This window comes from Talpa occidentalis, unplaced genomic scaffold (assembly GCF_014898055.3).
Source record: "Talpa occidentalis isolate TD23 unplaced genomic scaffold, MPIMG_talOcc4v2.1 talOcc4.13, whole genome shotgun sequence".
NCBI lineage: Eukaryota > Metazoa > Chordata > Mammalia > Eulipotyphla > Talpidae > Talpa > Talpa occidentalis.
The window spans coordinates 14,087,375-14,108,289 of NW_023601322.1; the positions used below are offsets into that span (position 1 = coordinate 14,087,375).

Below are 20,915 nucleotides of genomic sequence, written 5' to 3' on the forward strand. Positions count from 1 at the left end.
ACCATACTGTATTTACACGTAATTTCTGAATGCTACCCTCTTGTTTTGACTTTTAGAAAGCCTTTGTTTGCATGACTTATTTCTTGAGTTATTAATTTATTAGTGAAAATGACTCCTGGGGCATCTTCTCCCCTGGTTTATTCCCTTAGGAGAACATTTTTGAATGTACTCTACCGCCATTGTATCTGTTAGGATTTGGGACCCTAACATGGCATTATTTGTTGCTTTTTCTGTTTTCCGTTTGGCACATGCTAATTCCTGTGGGCATTTTCTTTTGAAAGTGATGAGATTTTCACTGTCCAGCAGTAGGCCGCATTTGCTAGAGTTATTGAACTCTGAAATAGGAAACCTGTGGGAGATCCCTTTTACCCTCCCCAGAAGCTATTGCTTCAGCAACAGAGAATTACAGCCCCATGACTGAGAATTTTAAAATACTTGATTGACTAAAACTTCCAGAGGTTTTGTTTCAGGTAATTGCAAGAAAATCAACATTTCTTTGTAGCCAGTGAAGCCAGTGTTCCTGGCTGTGTTCTCATCCAGTTGCTTCTCATATTTCCCTTGCAAACTTTCCCATTGGTTAGGGGCGGTGGAGCAATTTCAGTGGCTGGCTGGTGGAAATGTTTGGGAGAACATTTGCGTATCAAAGCAGCCTAAATATTTGCAAAAATGTTTGCTTGAGAAAAAAGAATCCACTTAGGATTAGGAAGTAACTGCTTAAACATTTTAAAAGCATTTGTGATTTCCCAAAGTATGCTGTTCTAGAGCCAAGGCTCAACCTGAATTTCAGAGGGTCATACCAGAACCCATATTTTTAAAAAGCTCATAAGATAATGAATATTTTACTTGATGATTAAGGTCTTTATGTGTGATATAAAAATGCAAAAACAAATGATAGAAATATATTTTAAAATTAATTTGTGTATCATTTACTGAACCTATAAAGCAAAATATGTAGAGAAAGGACCTCAGGAAGTAATGGAATATTGAATAGCTCTGACACCATTCTTTTCCTCTAGTATGTATTTTTTACCCTATAAAACACAATTGTGTTGCTGTGATAGGACATTTGCTTCTTTTGGAGTCCATAGCTCTTCTCTTAGTAGTAATGATTTGAATAGCAGATCTCTCTCTCTCTTTTCTTTGGTAGAGTTTAAATGTGGGCATTTTTTTTTTTGTGTGTGTGTTTAGATGATTAAAGTTTTATCTGCCTTTCACTGATGGTTTGGAAACAGTAGATATAAAACTCAGGGCAGGCCAATTTTTCCAATTTGTTAACAATGTAGGATTTGAGCGTTGACAATTACTGTACTTAAAAGCCCCTCGGATCAGGTGTTATTTTACCATCTGGACATTTTAATTAGTAATAAAAATGTGGATCTGGATACACAAAACTAGGATCTATAGTACACAGTGGCCCAATGCACGCTCTTGGTGTTGAGGTATATAGGTGGTTACATTTTACAAGTGTGTGTCTGCATGTGTGCTCATGTGTAAGTGTAATTGTGTGTTAAGTATGTGTTCATTCTTTGTAGAAACCCAGGTGTAGGTTTCCTGCACCTTTTTCAAATGGACGCTGTCATAGTACCAAAAAATTAGGCTACTTTTCTTGAATAAAGTGTGTAATATATATTCTTGCATTCCTAAGTAGTACTTGCCTTTCTCTCTTTAATGCTCATACTTCATCATGTAGAAAGTGGACTCCTATGGCAGCAGAGTGCTGACGTTGGAGGTGACTTGGGCACGAGATATACCCCTCCATTTCATAGCTGTGTGCCCTAAGGCAAATAAATTGACTTCTCTGAGCTTCTGAGCTTCCTTTTTCTCTCACAAATAGAATGACAGTTTTGTCATAATAGTTATGATACCTGCTATGACAGAATTGGTGAAGCTTATAACAGCATGTATGTGAAAATACAAGGAACTATAACAATTGATTTCTAGTTGGAATTACCAGTTCATAAAATACTATATAAAAGTTGTCTAATTTCCAAAAATAAACGATGCAAAGATTAAATTAGATTATTCACAAATGGTAATGTTAGGGCCATCAGAAAATGTGTTCATAATTTTAAACATGAAGCAGAATGGTCCATGTTTATAAAGTGTCTGGATATGCTCTTTGAAATAATGTTATTCTTAATTAAGGCAGAAGCGGGTACATTTGAGGGAAGTAGTGACCCTCTGGAGAAATGGAGAGTGAAAATAGTTTAGGGAAATGAGTCTTAGCATCTTCTCTTTCGGAAAGATGCATATATGGTTCTCTTAATCATTATGAATTTCATGTTTGCAAACCAGTGTGAATACTTAAATGATAATCATTATTGTTTAGGAAAAAATCGTGCTTTACAATTGATATCATATTATATATAAATTTGCTCAAGAACATGTTTTCCTCAGGAAGTGAGGGAGTTGATGAAATTACTGTTTGAGACAGGACCAGATGTGTTTGACACAGGACCACTTTTACAGAAAGATTTTTCATTATAGATCCATTTTCTCTTCCTGAGAAATAACATTTGTATTATTTATTTGGGAGAATGCTATAATGATATATCAGGGGCATAACGATTCTGTTTTGGTCATTTCATTAATTACATCTTTCTCTCCCTTATTTTAATTAATGCATACCTTGTTTATAGTACAAATATCATTTCTATTGCATTGTTTCCAGTATCAAATATTTATTACTATAGACAATCCAATTTTAATAAGTGTCTTAGAAAGATTTTATATAACTTGTCTCTGGGACATGGTTTTAGCAGGAGTATGCAGAGTTCTTTGGAGGGGAATGTCAGGAGGAGCTAAATTGTAAATTCAACTGAGGCAGCCATCAGTGAAGTCATTAATTTGGTAAATATTAAGTAAACCACAGAAGAAACAGGAACATGCCAGTTGTGACTGTATACTTGAGAATTTTTACACCTAAGAATGGAAACCAGTTTCATTTAATGTCCCATCAGTTTCATTTAAATGTTCCAATCTAGTGACCAGTTCCATTTGCATATTCTAATGTAGTGAACATACAGGGTCTGCTTATTATTTGCCTTGATAATTTTTAAATTGTACTACAAGTCCTGTTCTTTGAAACTCCATTTGATATAAATGGTCATGGGAACTTTAACCTTTAGATTTAAGTATGCCCCCCCTTCCATCATGAGATGAGAAAGAAATTGTGGAGTTTCTCAAAAATTGTCTCATAAGAGGAATTCAGTTAAAAATTGGGGGAACAGCATTTGAAATTTAATAAAAAAAATAGAGTAATTCAAAGTAAAGTCTGTAGCCAAACTCCTTAATTGTGATGCATTTGCTGAGTTCCCCTCTTCCATCGTCGGGCCTGCTCTGATGCCATATGGCCTACCATGGAACATTTAACTTGTCAGATATAATGGATTGTCCTGGAAGCAGATTTTTGCTTTGAGCACTCGGCTCCTTTCTTGCATTTCACTCTCAGCTCCAGGCTGCAGGATGAAAGATTGTGGTGGAAATACAGAGAAGAGACACACAGTTGATTCCCCTTAAGAGAGTGACCTATATGCCACAGAATTTTACCCACGTAAAGAGGCATTATCCCCGTCACTGGCCTTAGCAGGCTGCATGTCAGAATCATTTAAATTTGCCTGGACTTAACAGATTGTGCAAACATTTCAGAATTGAGTGCTTAGGAATAATAAAACATCGTCATTTTAACTTATACAGAAACGACGTGGCCACATCAGCCAAAGGGTATCATTTATTATGACCTACATGTAACCTAAATCACCTGGTTTGTAGATGCTGTAAATTAAGTTTAACTCTCAAAACTAGAGAATGCTAGAAATAAATATCACCTGATGGACCTGTCCTGTAGTTTCATTGTTTTTATGTCCTGTGACTTCATTGTTTTTATTTGGTAAGTAAAAGTAAGATTGAAATGATCACCTGGGTGGGTGGACTAGTGGAAGTGAATTTTCCTACCAAACTCTCCATCTTGAAACTTAAGAGCAGACCTTCTTGAATTAGAGATTAAATATCCCATGGATTATTTTATTTTAATCTACAAATGTAGGAATTACAGTATTTGATGTTGATTTTAATTTGTGTTCCATGAGGTGACTGATTTTTTTTTTTCCTTGAAATTTTGTGATACTGTTTCTGAAATCAAAAGCATGGATGTACTAGGAGGAGTTTTGTGACTTTTGCATTTACGGGAAGACTCCCTTAAAAGAATAGAGTCCCCTTTCTATACTTGCATGTACTTATATAACTGCAATGTGTTTTCCCAATGTAACCTGCTGTAATCCCAAGGCAATTAGAATATAGTGGCTCAGAATAGAAAATTTACAGATAATAAGTACAAACCAGTGGAAAAGTAACTTATGTTATTAACTTATGTTCATCCTAAAGTGGTAAAATGGTATATATTTTACTGCTCTAGGGTTACAAAATATTGATTAAAGCATTTGTATACGACACATGGAAACACACTATGAGACTTTGCAAAGGATAATTTAATATACTCAGCAAAACACGTGTGTTTTGTCAGACATTTCATATTTAATTTAATTCTACAAATTCATGTTATAGTTAATTCTAAGTTTGTAGAATCTGTAGAGGCTGTGAGAACTGATACAGCCTCACTGCCATACAAAGAAGTATTTCTTTTTTAATGAACAATCTTCCAGAAGCAGTTAAGAAATCTCTACAAAGTCAGTATTTAATAATAAAGTGTACTTGTGTATTTTTCTACTAATTCTAACTTGAGCATATTTGCTTTATTAATGCCACAGGTAGGATGATTCCCTCCCCCACCAACCCCCCAAATTTAAATTTCTGTCAGGCTTAGTCCTAAATGAGCTTGGGTGGTGCCCTGACAGTCATTTCTTATTGGGACATGTGCGCCCTCTGCTGGCTTCTCAGATGGGAACCTGCTGGTGTCTGGGGTTCTTAATTTCACTTTTCAAGGTTGGGTTTTTTTTGTTTTTTGTTTTGTTTTGTTTTTGCACTTTTACACACATAGTCACATATTTTCTGTCATTACAAAGTTGTTGGTTAATACTGAGAATGCAGCTAATTTGTTTTTATTTGGAAATACAAATGTTTTGGGTTTTTTGGTAATTTTTGGTTTGTTTTTGCTCACAGATTCCTGATAGTTCAAATAACATGTAAAGTACATGCTACTCTTGAGGTTTTAAGGGGTTGATTTCATGACCATTATCATATTTTCATTGCTTTGATGGCTCCACCTGGCCTATTTACACTTAAGTATTTTTGTTTGACTAGTTGGGATTGGAACTTAAAAGGTATAAATCATTGAAATTTTAGAAAGTGAGTCTTTGTATGTAATGGATGTGGCAGACTGGAGAACCTCCTGATAGGGTTTTCACTTGTAAAGGAGAATGAGAGTATATTTACATTGTAATGTTTTATAAAGGCATTTTTGATTTCTTTGCAAACCAAATTAAGCTCTCTTCCCTGGCGGATGTTGAAAATTGCAGTTTGAGTGGAACATTTTTTGTTTTATTTTGCTGGTTTTGGTTGTTGTTTATGAAGTGTGAAATGGTAAGGAATCATATCACCAATGGTTTCCTTATTTCCAGGTCAAAGCATGACTCACGCAAGTGCAGTTACAGAGGGAGTCCTGACCTCTCTGCCATAGCTTGGGTGGAAAGGACATGGGTCCTGGCAGTGAAGACCTGGGCTCTGTATATATGTCTTAAAAATAGCAACAATTTTTGTTGACAGCTTCTTTCTAATAATTATGTATAAGTGACTTTTACATATCTGAAATGAAATGATTTGATTGAATTAATTTCATGATTGTTATATAGAGAATTTTCCCTTTTTTGGTCTTACATTTGCAAATTTCTCTCATATGAGAAAAAATTCCATCAGTATCCCCAAAATATTAAATTTGATCACAGAGCTTAAAGGTAGGGATAGGAGAGATGTCATTTAAGTTTTTTTCCCCCCATCTTTTCATTTTACATTTTTAGATTCTAGTTACTTTATACTTTGTTTTAGCATCAGGTTTTATTTACTTTGATTTATTTAACATTGTCAAATAGCTATGACGTGCATTATAACAAGCATCAAGTTCCCATTAAATCTGTTATGGCATTTGGCATGAATCTCAGATACATGGCTTTCCTGTTGCCACCTAATACCACCATGAGGTTGTGTTATGTGCTCTTCCTCTTGGATTCTGTTTCCACTACACCCTTGCTGATGCATATTATTGGATTTATTCCCTATCACTTCAATTATTTGAACTCTTATCTCTTGAATAATGGACACTGTTGACACTCCAGCATCAGCACACAGTACACAGAAGTGCCCCACAAATATGTATTCCCAATTCTTGTGATTTTTGAATATCTTTTGCAGTTATTCACATGAGAGCTTCTGCAAGTTTCAAAACTGTAAATTGTTGTCTGCAAATATCCATTTCTTGTAATGTTGCTTTCTTGCATATTTTTTGATAGGATGAGGTCATTGTTCTGACTACACGCCCCTTTTTCCTCTTTTCTCTTCCCCACACCATCATCCTTCCTCTGTCTCTGCTCTTCCTTCCTGAGTACCACCCCTGACCTTCCTCTCTTGATTTAGTCAGGCTCAGTGTGTTCATTAAGTAGGAGACTTTTTTTTAAGATTTATTTATTTATGCATACAAGATTTGGGGTACAGGCCAGAGGTGTGGGGGGTGAGAGGATTCACCAGAGACAGAGTGGGAAACAGAACAGGCAGACTGACTGAAATGCACTGCTGAGGGGAGCAGCGGGTGTGGGCGAGTCAGGAGAGGTCTGCTGCGCCATATGGGTTGCTTCCTGGCGGGCCGGGGGATTGAACTCGTGCTACAGAGGCTGCGGATTGCTTCATAGGTTGTGTTTTAACCCCTTGCGCCACCAGGGAGGCCCAGGAGACTTTCCTTAAACATCACTTTGTGGGACTCAATGGCATGTGTACTTTGACACTGTTTACCCCCAATTTTGGTTGTCTTGGGTCCATTCTCCCAAAGTTAATCTTGAGCAAGTTTCCGATTCTGTATCTGCTCTATGGATACTCTTAATTTATTTTGGATCTGAGGTGTTTCCCCCCAGCGTCTCAACAGCATATGTTTAGGGAATGTAGACCAATTATAATTCAGTGCTAAGGCTAGAGAAATGGCCATTTAACTATATTACAGACACCTGTATAAATGACATGTGGATTATCTATCTAGAGTTTAAAATGTTACTTACATGTGTGTGTATATAAAATACATATATGTATTATACCTATGAATATACTATACATGAAATATTCATAAATCTCCCCCAGACCCTTTATTTTTGTAGTTTGGAGAATCGTATCAAATATTAAAGAGATGATAATGGTAATATTGTTGATTGTAAGCTCAGCTTGGAAGATTGAGTCCATCATTTACATACCAGAGTGGTAAAATATGTCATTTTCCTACATAGACACTCTAGAACAAATTTAATACTAAACCTTTTCTTCTGTTTTCTCTCCTACTTTTAATCAGTTTGCTGATTATTACCTTTTACTATTGCTAAGATTCTTAGAGCACCCATTCAATGGGTAGCAGATAATTTATTGCCAAAAGGTATTTATGTAGTGAATTGTAGTTTCTGGTTTTCTTAAAATTTGATGATAAATTCCAAAAATTTAGCAAACCAGCTATCAAAGCTATACATCAAACCAGCTATACATCATGTTGTCACTACTGAATCTGGGCAGAAATATCCTACATCTCCTCTGGGTGGGCCAAAGTACCAGGTTTCCTTCCTCTGTATGGGCTTAGAAAGCCTTTAGAGGACAGAATACATGAGGGACAGGGCTTTTTCAATTAATATACTGAACACTGTTCACTAGACATTGATCATGGAGTCTAAGGTGCCTCTGTTTGGGGATAGAATGGGGAAGAGATGCTTTCAGAACTGTGGTCTTTGGGGCTGATAGGAGAGGATTGCCTTCTACCTCCTGGATGCATATCTTGGAAGTCTCTTGTTTATTAGGAGAGTCTACTTAGCAGTGTGGAATTAATTTCTTTTAAACAACCAGCCTTCGTTAGTGGAGATGAAAAAAAAAAAATGGCGAGGCCTGGTACACTGCTAGACATGTAACTGAAAGGGCCTCGAAGATCAATAATTTCCTGTCCCTTTAAAGACATCTTACTGAATTGGTTGGCTCCAGGTAGTAATCTTTTGTTGTTTTGTTATCCACCAGCTTACCAAATTCATTGGCTTTCTAACTAATATAAATTTAAATGCTATTCCTGTCAGTTAAATTGGCTACTCTCATCGCTTACTCTTAATTCTACCTTGTTAGACTGAGTAAAGTTTTATTTAAAAAGAAAAAGAGAGAGAAAATGCCAAATCCCACTCCAACGAATGCAAGCACCCTGGGGTAGAGAACCCCAGAATCTGTTTTTAAGAAAAAAGTCTTACTGGGCCTCCCCGGTGGCGCAGCGGTGGGTTGTGAAGCTGCCCACAGCCTTTGCAGCACAGGTTCGATCCCCGGCTGCTCCCTGGCCACCGGAGGAGGGTCCCACATGGCGCAGACCTCTCCTGCCGCCCGCTGCTCCCCTCACAGTGTACTTCGGTCCTTCTGCCTGCTCTGCTCCCCACTCTGGCTCGGTGAATTCTCTCACCCTCCCGCGCTTCTGACTGTACCCAGTGCTTGTATAAATAAATAAATAAATCTTTAAAAAAAAAATTCTTTACAATCCTGGGAAGCACATCAATAAAAAAAAAAAAAAGAAAAAAGAAAAAGTCTTACTGACAGTTCTCATGATTAACAAGTTTTCTTAGCAACAGAATTGAACTTGGAGGCATTGCTTTCCTCTGTGCCATACTGTGTCTTCCTTTCCTCCTAAGAATGCAGTGAAAATATGTTATTTCTGCTTCATTTTGGTACCATTAGTTTATATTGTACATTAGCTCTTTTTCATTTATATAAGAAAAACTGTTACGTTTCTTCAAATAAAAAAAATAAGCTTTCAAATGCATATGCTGTTTCTTCAGAGGCCACAAAGTCCTTAATTGTCTTGGTTATGCCTGATCATCATGGTCACAAATGGCAATAAAAATATAGATGAGGGTAGGTAGAGCTATTAAGATCTTATTCATATAAAGCCAGTGGTAAGTTACTCATTAGAAGTAAGTTGCCTGATTTCGGGGTTGCCCTTAGTCCTTCAGGTCTCTAGGGGACCCTTGTACAAATTGCTGATTCAGAAAATCATTACTCTGGTGGCTCAAGTGGCACTTTAGTGGCCTTAAAGAGTTATTTGACACACCTCCACAAACAGCTAAGTTATCCCCATGATTATGTTGATTAATTGCACACTCTGTGGAATTAGTGTTATTTTCAGTGAAAGATTTTCCTGCATTTGGAAAATAAAGCATAAAACTCATGTGCTTTAATTTGATAATGTGTGCACTTCTCCTAAGCACAGCACTGGGTGAGGGAAATATATTGGCTGTTGTCTAGAACATGTAAAATGATGTAAGGCAGTTCTTTGATACTACATTGAGAAGGTGGGTTTTGATGTACCGGAGGATGTTTACTTAAAATGTTTATCCATTCTAACATTTTCATCTATCAAAGGACTTTAGAATTCCTCCTTGACTTATTACTTACTGAGTAAATATGATTTTTTTTTGGGGGGGGCGGGGAGGGTTGTGATAGTGAGAAGAAGCCGGAATAATCTTTTTGCTACACTTCTTTGCTGACAGATATCTACAATTCTCAATGGAGGGGGCAGAGAGAGAGGTGGCATATTGTAAAACAGTGCTTTGTCACTTGAATTGGAAGTTTATGTTCTAGCGCCATCTCTTAATATCTATGTAACTTCTTCTATTTTCATAAGCTGGTTACCTCTTAATTTTAGTGACCTTCTCTATAAAAATAGAAATCAAAATACCCACCTAGTGAAGTGTTAAGAATGTATTGCCTTTTAAATAATCTTAAGTTGCACTGCGTGCTATGTAGAGCTTCTCAAATGGGAGTGCTCTCAGGAGAACTGAGTATAGATTCTGAACCATGGGCAGTCCCCGCAGACGCAGTGATGGCGATGCCTCAAGACACTCAGCATATCTGGGATTCGATTACGCCCACTGTTCTGATTGAAGACAGCAGAGTGTCTAGACAAGATGAGGTGAATCAGTGATAAAAAGCAGCCAAAATTCATAATTTCCTAGGATTGGAGATATACATCATTTCTGAGTATTTTATTTTCATGACTTCAGAACTTCAGTGGAAGAGAGGCCAATGCCAGGCTTTCTGGGAAGATGGCTTGCTGCCCATCTTTCCCGTTACCTTTTGCTCTAAGCTCTGTGGCTGATCACCTTTCCCCTCCACTTTTCTTTCTGTTCTCAATTTAGGAAAATCATTTTTCTAGATTGTGAAATGATTGCCTTATCTACTAGAATTGCCGAGGGTTTTTTTTTTTTTAAGCATAAAATTTATTTTAAATTTGGGTTTTTCAGTGCCTGTGGTTGAAGGCAGAGTTGTCCTGCTATATTACGATTTTGTAAGGAGAACCAGTGTTCGTTTTGGAATTTTAGAAATCAGGAGAATGACGCCAACTTATAATTTTTTGGGAAACCTAGACTCTAACCTCCCAACTAGAATCAGGGATAATTAAACTGACTGGTTTGTTAGAATAGCAGTCTATTTGCGTAGAAACATGAAATAGTCAGAAACGTTTTAGATCAATTTAAATAAAATAAAATTTGATTTTTTGAGCTTTTATTTATTTGATAGGAAACTATAAACATAGTAACCTAACACATTTTTAGTGTTAACTTTTTTATAACAGTTCTTAAAGTTTTTCAGGACTTAGTAGAAAAAATAAATAGGCGTAGGTATGTGTATTCAGGTAAGTTTAGGAGACATAGTATTAAACTAAATGTCATCAATGCTTTCTTCTCAGACTCCAACATGGAAATTTCTGGGGGAGGTATCTGGATAGCTTGTAACCTTTCTTAGGTCTTCTTAATTAGTCTCCCTTTTGTTAACCAGTATTGGGGTTACTCTTGCACAGATGACTCTTATGACCACTGCTGTGACGTCTTATATTTTAATTATATTTTTACATTCACTCTTTTCTGTGCATTTTAAGGCAGTCACTTTTCACATAGGGACTATGTAGAAATGAAGTTTGCTGCCATGTTTTCGCTGATTAGTTCGAGTTAACGTGGAAATGGTTATAGTTTATTGTAGGACATCACCGTTCTGGTGTACATCATTTACACAGATTTAAAGTACCTAGAGACCTTTTAGAAATAAAACACCATGTAAATGTAAATTATCACCACCTATAAGACACTTTCATTAATTTCATATCAAATTCATGAGTGTTTTGAGCTCTGGGATTTGAGTCTTCAGTAGTGGGTCTTGTTTACTTATAGAGGTGGTTCCTGAAGTTTAAACGCCAGTTGCACAGCATAGTGCTAAGATCACAGTCTTTGGAGTCAAACTGCCAGGGTTTGAATCCTAGCTCTATTGCTTAACTTCTGTGTCACCTTGGATAGTTGTCTGTATCTCAGTTTCCTCATCTGTAAAATGGTGTTTATATTATTACCAGCCTCCTGGGGTTGTTCTGCAGATTGAATAAATCAGTCTACATAAGTCCTTTGTGTAGTGGGTAATAAATGGTAAAGGCTCAGCTATTCTTATGTAGGCAAGGAAAAAGATGAAAGGACTTTAAATAACAACCTCATCTTTATTTCAGAACCATTAAAAATTCCAGTCATTGTTTAATGAAGTAATCTCTTAAATATGCAAAAGAAAATAGAAAGCAAAATTAATAGGGTTATCAGGGATGGGTTGGGCTTGGGGATTGGGACAGAAATTTATTCAAAGTGAAACTTGGTTATGATGAGTTCTCTAGCCTGATGTGAGGGGACAAAAGCCCCATTCTTCAGTTCCCAGAATGAAAATTCACAGTGAAAAAGCTTTGCCTTATATTGTCCCTCAGCATCACATAATTTTTCATCAAGGTTTTTTATTGAATAATATATTCCATCGCATAGGTGCATCTTTTACAGTGGTGGGTGAAACACCTACCATTTATATATAACTCTCTAAGTGATCTTTTAAGAATGAAAGGCTAGAAACACAAATAGGAACTTGTTATTTTCCTACTGGCCTACCACCAATGTGATCTTCTGTATCACAGCTTATCTCCAGAAATCGTATTCTCGATTGAGAATTGTCCAGGTGTAGTCATTTTCAAAGGAGATACTTCTTATGTGTCTCCCTGGGATGGATGTATGAGACCATATTTTCCTTCATGTAGTATTTGCATTCTCATCCAGTTCTTTTGACATTCCTTTACAGTAGGATACCCTGAAAATATTGGGGAAAAAATAGAAGTCAAATGGAAAATTATATAAGAGTATGAAAATATCACAGTTGGAATTATATAAAAATGTATTAAGCATACTTACTCCAACTAAAAACATATTCTCCTTATCCTCCTTTATTCAATAAAGGATTATTGAATAAATCAGCAAAATTATTGGCCTTTTAAAAATTGGAAGTAGTTCATCTTTTCTGCTTAGATTAGTTTTTTCAAGGGCAACAGAAAAAGCAAGCAAATCCTTTATTGATTGTCAATTGGTGCCATTTTTAATCATCAAATTTAAATACAAATTTTAGCAGCTGATGGGTTCAATTTGGACAAAACGTGGGTTGACTTTCTGGATTGTTTGCTCACTGTAGCTACCGACTTGTTCTAGAGAAGAGGCTGCGTGTTGATCTCCTTTGTCTCTAGAAGGATTGATTGACGGGTGTTGTGTCTGCTCATTTACAGCGTTTTTCTTGTTTAATTTAAAAAATTGTGACATAGTATTACATGTTCCTTGTATACATCATTTTTGCAGAAGAAAGTTGTTTAGCCAATATGTCGACTTAGTTTATGAAATCCTCTCTATAGCTTTCATTCAGCCTTCAGTATATTCCATTAGGTCATATCACTCGTTTCATGCATGGCAAATCGTCACCAGCAGCAAAATTTAACATTTGGTCCTTTTAGGTATAAAAATGAATCAACTGCTTGACAAGATTTGTTTCTGCTATATATTTCAGGATCCCCTCCCCCTTTCACCCCCCCCCCCTTTATGGGCACACGACAAATGTTACTAACGGGTACTTTTAGTTTTTAAAATATGGACAACAGTACTCTATGCCGTAAAAGACTTGAGCGATTAATGCTACCCTTATGCCTCTTTTGAGTAGTTTTAGCCATGGGGCTTGGCACTGCCACCATTGTCTTTGTGCCAAAAAATATCCGCAGCGGCTGTCGCATTCTAGTACTGGAGGGTTGTCTCGAAAATTCCGCAGTGAATGCGCCCGGCTTGTTCATCACTGCTCTCTCCTTTAAATATTGGAAAAATACAATCCTTAGCCCTTCAAAGCTCCGTTGTGGTTGTAGGGATGGGGGGAGGTGGGTGGTGAAGAATGGAGAAAGGAGGAAAGAGGCTTGTCCACCCCAGCCAGTTGGTATAAGTGACAAAAATCCTCGCCTGACATAAAGTAAACACCGATATTTAGGAGCTTTTATGTTCATGAGCACAGATAGTTACTTAAGAATCCTACTCAAACATGTTATCAGCACTCTTGAAAATTTTATTATCTGAAACAAATGTTCCAGTGAATTTTAAGCAGAAAATCGGCATCAAGACCATAGCTGATTTTTAGTGGACAATTTACACAAAAGATAAATACATATATGCACACACATAGATGTATATATGCACATCTTCATATGTACATATTTATTTCTAGAAACTGAGGTATCATTATAAAATGGCTGCTTTTTGTTATTAGGCATAGATATGTTTGAGAAAGTGCTTGGGTTTATCCACAGTCCCTGATTGTTTTGCTCCCAAACAGAGGTTTGGGCTATGAAGGCAGATTTACAGTTGAATTTGGGAACAAAAAGATGTAATAAAGTTAAAGGCTTACACTATCAGAATGAAATGTGTTCACTCATGATCTCTGATGGTAAAAGTGAATGCTACAGATGAAATCTTTACAAGGAGCATAATCCTAAAAAAAAAAAAAAAAAGTGCACCTCCCAGCCTCCTGCTGGCTGCGCTGCCTCTTTGGTACCTCGCAGACTTCGACAGAGTCCTGGACGGGTGCCCATTGATGTCATGGAAACACTCAAATTACTGAGAATGATTCATGTCTATGCTGGTCTCTTATCCTCCCCCACACAAACAGGAGTAGATTTTTAACCCTGACAACTTGTAATTTGCAGTGGGTTTATTTTTGTATCTGGATAAATATTTTTTAACAAGCAAAATTAAGATTAAGCAGTCTGTATCTGATATGATAGTAAAGAATGCCGGGTCCACGTAGCCAAGAGTACTTTGGGGACTGTGCGGCGTGAATTCATATTCTTCTCATCTCTCCCTCCTCCTCTTCCATTTCTACCCTCTTGCTCTTTCCATTTCACTGTCCCTCTCCTCATTTCTCTCTCTAGTTTCTCCCATTTACCCTCCTCTCGTCTCTCCCTCCCCCTCCCTGGTCCTTCCTACTTGCTTTGATTGTCTCGCTTTGAAACAATGGAAGAAATAGCCCTAACTTTTATATAATATGAATTGAGAGAGATCTGGTAGGAAATTTATCTCTGCAGGTCTACATGCTGGAGTTGACTTGGAAAATAATGCTGGGTGGTGCAATTTTGTAGGTGATAGCTGCAGTAATCCCTTCTAGAGGAAAAATAGCCTCCTTCGTTCAAACTGTATTTTACAATACAGTTTTTAGAAATTACCAAACCAGGAGACTAAATGTTGGATTTCCTAGGAAGTGAGAGTAAATGCAATTCTGCTGTTTGACTGCCTCCTCCTAATTGTCTATGTTCTTACCTTTCTGTCTGTCTCTCTTCCTGCCCTTCTAGTTGTTAAACAAGTGCGTTATGTGGTGGTCGTTTAGAAACTTTTTAGATGTGAGAACTTAAGCAGGACTGTCATCAATTGGTGGCTCATACAGTCGAGTCTTTTCTGTTAGTAATATTTATAAAGAGAGGTCAAAGGCCATACTTAGCTTACATCTGACTTACATAGAAGAGTAAATATGTCTGAATGACTGAGAATTTGGATTGCTGGAACAGGTTGTGTCTATTCTTCACTGTAAAATTCTCATGTAATGAAAGTTACTCTCTGAGATCTCCTGAGACTGCCAGTCCTTGAGATGTATCCTGTTTCATTGGAATTGAAAGTAATATGTACAATGATTTTCCAATAGGAGTGGGGGTGGGGCCAAGTTCTGAAATTTGAGATTCATTGAAATCAGTTGGAAAGTTAATATAGGGGGAGAAAGGGTTAAATTTAAACTGAAGATTTGGTTTTCTTAAAAGCCATCTCCATTTTGTATACATAATGACTTCAGTGCAATGCACGCTTTTAATGCACGCTTAATAATATGATTTATTACAGATATATTCTCTGTGTGGTATCAGAAAGGCATACTCTCGTAGCTGGGTCATTCAACTAATTTTTTTTTTAAATGCCTACTGTTACTTTTAGCATTTGTGTTAACTTGAAAGGGAAAAATTGGGTGGTTGTAAACTTTAGAATATCTATTCAGCCCCTCAGAACACTATCTTTGAACTTCCCCATTGGAAAGAGAATAATCCCCAAAGAGAATAGTATAGTCCCAGGTATAAATACAGTGTACTTAAAGCCCTAGTCTCGAATAAAGAAGTATCCTTTAGTGTTGGGTGGGGTGGGGTTTGTATTCTTGTTGCCTGACTTTATCACTAGACCTTTTAAATGTCCTGGCTGGGCCAGTTTTCTATAACAGTTTTTTATATGTCACGAGCTAAACTCTACTGCTCAGATCCCTCATAATGTGGTTTCATGGTCTTCATTGCTGGTTATTAAGGCTAAACATACTTTAAAAAGAAACAATATGAGCCTTGATTCTATCCTTAGAATAGAAATAGCATCTGAGGCTCTATACATCCCTGTAGAGCAATCTATAGATAACATTTGGATTGTTGATATTGGAACAAGACAATGACCTTCCATTATCCCTTGTTCTGTTGGCTCTATTGGTAGAATCTGAATTTGGGTTCAGAGTGGGCAATTTTTCAAAAACCTTCTTTCCCAAATGTAAGTTCCATCATCATCTTGATCATGATGGGATTTACTCCTGGGAAAGAGAGTTTAAAAAAAATAAGAGAGAGACTCAGAATTTTGAATAGTTTCTTTGCTATATTCACCATCTGGAGAGCCTTGATTGATTAGCTTTGGCCTCACCATTAAGTGTCAATATAATCAATGGGAATTACTAGACTAGGGTCATTACATAGATAATTTGCCTGCTGTGTAAATAAAAATGAAATTGTTTAAATTTTGTGAGAGAGAAAGAAAGTGAAAATAAGGAATGACAATTTGTTTGTTAGAGAAAGTGGAGGCCATTGGAATGACAGTTTTTGGAAGTGTGGAGCAGTTTGGCTAAGAATAGGAATGAAGGATATTTTTTTTCCAGTTTATCATAGCCAGAGTGAGGAAGTGTTATTCCCTCTCTTGCTTGCATACATTGCCAGTAGTGCCTACTTTACGTATGTAAACATCGGGGAAGAGAAGTAGATGTCTGTTACCTGAAGGAGTTTTTTTTAAAGGAAAATCACAATTTACACCTTTTTTTTGTTGTTGTTGTTTCTCTTGGCAGGTAAAACAGAAAGGGGCACATACTCATCTTATGGGAGAGAATCAAACTTACAGGGTTGCCATCAGGTAAGTGACAATTTTGTTTGGGGAAGGGTTGAGAGAATTAACCTGGTAAATCAGTTTCTTTTGTGAATTAGATTATGCATTTGAGCCTGTGACTCTACGGTGCACTGAAAGTATGCCGATGCCTCCCTTGTTTCAAAAGTAATGAAATAATACAGAGCTTGGAAGTCATAAACACCTCATCTTTAGATCTCTGCCGTATCAGAACTACATTCACTGGCTTGTTTTTATTTTTTAATCCATCAGCCGGTACCAGTGGCAACTGTTTGCAAACCAGCGATGTCGGTGAAAGTGGTTCTATCAAAAGAGTTTATTTGCAATTAGGAACTTAAGAATTTCTCAGACTGGAAATACTTTGTGCAGCCCTGTGTCAGACCCTCGGTTCGGGTGGCTCTTGCCCTAAATGATAGTTTTCCTAGGGGCTGTATGATGTTGTGTGGAAACAGGGTTGTATTGAGGGATAAAAATGTCTGTGAAAATATGATTTGTTGTCCCTTTTTGTTTCTGAATTGTTTTTGGCTGGAAGTCAAGGCCAGCAGGCTAACAGCAAAGCCGTCTCAAGGGAAGCATGCGTGAGCTAGAAAAATAAGAGTACTTTAATTAAATAATAAAATGCCAGTGTAATACAAAGGTATAGCATGCATGTGTTTGTGTCTCTGTGCACTCTGGATTTGCAGACTTTTAAGTCTCCAGAGAAAGCCCAGTTCTAAAAATACTGTCAATAGCCAAAAGTGTATGCTTTGTTTCAAGACAATTGAGTTTTTATAGCTGCTTTCTTTTTAATTTCAGTATCGGTATTAATCATATGTTTAAGATTTTTCTCTTTTTTTAAGATTTCGACCTTCTTTTTGTAAGAACATTGGTTTCTCACTTTGGAAAACTCCTGATAGAATTTAATAATCCTCTTTAATATTCAAAGCTTTCTACTGTTTTATTATTCACCCAAACAGAATGTATGTTCTTTTTTGTGTGTGTGTGCTAGAAAGAGAGTGCTGACTCTCTTGAATCCTTGTCACCTTTCACTTTTCTATAATGATATGAAAAAAAAAAAATCTATGTGGATTTTTTTTGACAACCTGTTTAATATATCCTGAAAAAATGCAAGCAGACGGTTTAAATAATTTCATAAGAGCCTGTGTTTTCCTTATGTATCAGTCAGTCGTGTATCACTGAGGGTGAAATTCTAGGGGAGTTTTTTTTTTTTTTTTTTTTTCTTCCTTTCTGGATATATTTGCATTTGTAAAGTTTACTCCTTTGGCCCAGCCACCAATTCAGTCATATTCGGCCTCAGAGATTTGCTGCTGTTGAGGGGAAGGGAGCTTGGGTAGGAACTCCTGCCGCACAAGCTGCAGAGTACAGTTCATGGCAGTTTGTTTGGAAAGAATTCTGCAGGAAAGAAATTTACAGCCATTCCAGCGCAACGGAAACATCTTTGGAATGTGAGTGCAAATGTTCGGGCTAGATAGCTGAGGCTACGAGCCTCCTAGTGCTGAGTCTCTGGTGTAAAGCCCTCAATTCCTACAGAAGAGCCTGTTCCTGTGTATCTGGTTTCTGAGGGTCAAGGCAGAGGTCGTTCGAGTTTGGGGGAGAAGAAAGTTGACAACATCCTTCCTTTTTGCAGATGGTCATGGCAGAGGTCTCTGTTTTTGCCGGGCCTCTTTTTCTGGTCCATGAGAGAATAGGCTTCCTCGTCCCTGTATCCTTTCTTACTAATAGGAATTGGCGTGATTCCTCACAGACACAAAGATTTCCTCTGCTGAGTAAGCGCGAGGCCCCTTAACTTGTGAAAGCATCACCCAGACTGTGTGAGTCTGTCTCTGTATGTGCAGGGACGCAGACCCTCCCTCGCTGTGTGGGAAATACTTCCCTCGGGTGAAACTGAAGTTAATATTTTTTGCAAACACAAGGTGAGAAGTGGAAAGGGGCAGAGGGTGGAGTAGAGGTGAACGGACTGGCGTGTGACGGCTGGATTTCTGGGCCTTGGGAGGCTCATTTTGAGACATTCAGGTTCAGGAAAATTCGCAAATTTTTTAGGAGTCTGACTGCATGTGCTTTTCTTAAAAAGTCTTCATGATATAGCTGTGGAGCGTGGAGACGCCTCATTCTTATTTTTGCTTCTGGGTTGTGAGTCTTGCAAGAACCGACTATCTCTGTGCTCAGCTTGGTCTCAGCAGTATTGTGAAGTGATGTGATTCCTTAAGGATAAATAAAAGAGCGATTTTGGGGGAAATCCCGTAACTGAGGAAATAGGGGCTCGTGAAGAAAAGTGTACATATTATGAATTTCTGTTTTATGTGAAATCTGAGTCGAGCAGACCATAGCGTGTCTTCCAGTGAATGAGTTTTTCTTGTGCCGAGTTGTTTTTGAATCCCTGTCTCCAGCACCAGCTATGCAAACTAAAAAGAAAGGCAAAGTCTCGGTATCTTGGGCTTCATGTCTAAATAGCAGATCACAGCTGAAATGATTCCCCACTGTGTGGCAAGGTGAGTGACTCTCATGGAGGGGAGGCATTTCTTTTCTCCTGTTTACTACATTATAGAGATGCTGGAAGGAAAACCTCTAGATGACATGCCCTCTGGAGCACTAAAACTGCTTTATTGTATTATAACAATGTAGCCTGTGGACTTAGAGGACTGAGCACTGTTGTGCGAGAACATCTCATTCCAGTGCCAGAGCCTTTTGTTTGATGTAGAGATGAGTGGTGGTAAGCAACAGGTAGTAAAGCGCTGTCCTGCAGAAAGAGAATATTATCTCAAAATGTATGTTGTTTCAAGAATGCATCAAGTTAAAAATACATATTTATTTTCCATTGTGTTTCGCTTGCGGATTTAACACTCGGAGATAGACATTTGTCTTTGGAAAAAGTGGATATTTTAGCTGAAAAACGAAAGTTGGCAAGTTCTTTATTATCAGTTCAGTTGTTTTCATTAAAAATAGTAATGGGATAATATGAATGCATGAATGCATTTCCACATGAAATTCTCGGAAATAAAAAATAACTCTTAGATTTTTGAAATTGTATAGAAAATAAACCAATGGACAAATCAAAGCGGCCCAGCGGACTTTTTTTTTTTTTTTTTTTTAAATTTCTCTCTAAATGTGGCAAACTAATTTAAATCAAATTGGGGTACGGAAATCACACCCAGGCTTAAGCTGATCCTGCCAAATTGCAACCTCATACTACTTTCACTGGTGGAAAAAAAAAATAAAATTTATAATGGAAAGTCTGAAAGAAGCGAAAATGAAGTTTTTCATAAGATAATTTAACCTTAATGTGATATATAACTGATAGCTAATAACTAATGGGCATCATTGCAGATGACAGAAGGGGAAAATTGTCATTTGTTTTTGGTCTCTTGCTAGTTTGAATAGGATGTTTAGCGATTGCAAAATTGCAAACTTTTTTTTAATCTTGGTGCGATCTTCTGTTTTTGAATGAGATGATGATGTCAACACAAATGATTGTTATTAAGGCAGAAGTTTTCCCCTTAAATGGAAGTTCAGCATTGATTATCAGGAATTGTTTGTCTTTTCTTTCTGGGATATAACCCAAGTCTAAAGCAATTGTGTCATTAGTATCTCCTGGGCAAGATTGTGTGTCTTCCAGTGACTAAGTTTTTCTTGTGCTGAATTGTGTGTGTGTGTGTGTGTGTGTGTGTGTCAGAGAGAGAGAGAGAGAGAGAGAGAGAGAGAGAGAGAGAGAGAGAGAGAGGAATATGGAAAGAAAGCTGGGCCTTATCTGAAAGTAATTACATGAGAATCTTAGGAGTTGGGCTTTTACTTTTCTGAAAACACCTCAGTGATTCCAATGTGCAGCAAGGTTTGATGATTTCCTAGAATGTTTTATAGGAATATAAAGGTTGTGTTCAAAATATGGTGTTGCCACTGACCTTGAAAAATCTTTCAGACTTCTTGCCTTAATTCACTCATTCAAGACATGAAAATATATTGCATATGTACTTCATATAAAAGGCAGTAAAACTTGGTAAATTTTGGAAAATCAGTACCTTGAAATCATTTTTCAAAATTCCACAACTGATAGTCCTAACACATACCTTGTTTTTTCCCGGTGAAATTCAAGCTTTAACCTCATTCACATAATTTCTTATCCTCAGCAAGTAATCAAATAGGGTTGTGCTGATCAAGTTATTTCACTTGTTCAGATTTTAAGACATACAGGATTAA

General features: G+C 37.2%; 1 protein-coding gene across 12 annotated transcripts in view; it reads left to right on the forward strand.

Moving 5' to 3' along the window:
- TCF4 (transcription factor 4) overlaps positions 1 to 20,915 on the forward strand; it is a 347,413-nt gene that overhangs the window by 160,525 nt on the left and 165,973 nt on the right. For 10 of the 12 annotated variants that reach the window (XM_054694024.1, XM_054694029.1, XM_054694023.1 and 7 more), the window contains one exon: positions 16,669 to 16,733. In XM_054694024.1, the coding sequence (XP_054549999.1) occupies positions 16,669 to 16,733 (65 nt within the window). Of the gene's footprint in view, positions 1 to 16,668; positions 16,734 to 18,528; positions 18,638 to 20,915 lie in introns of those variants that run through there. The other 2 variants (XM_054694033.1, XM_054694032.1) reach the window with 2 other exon arrangements.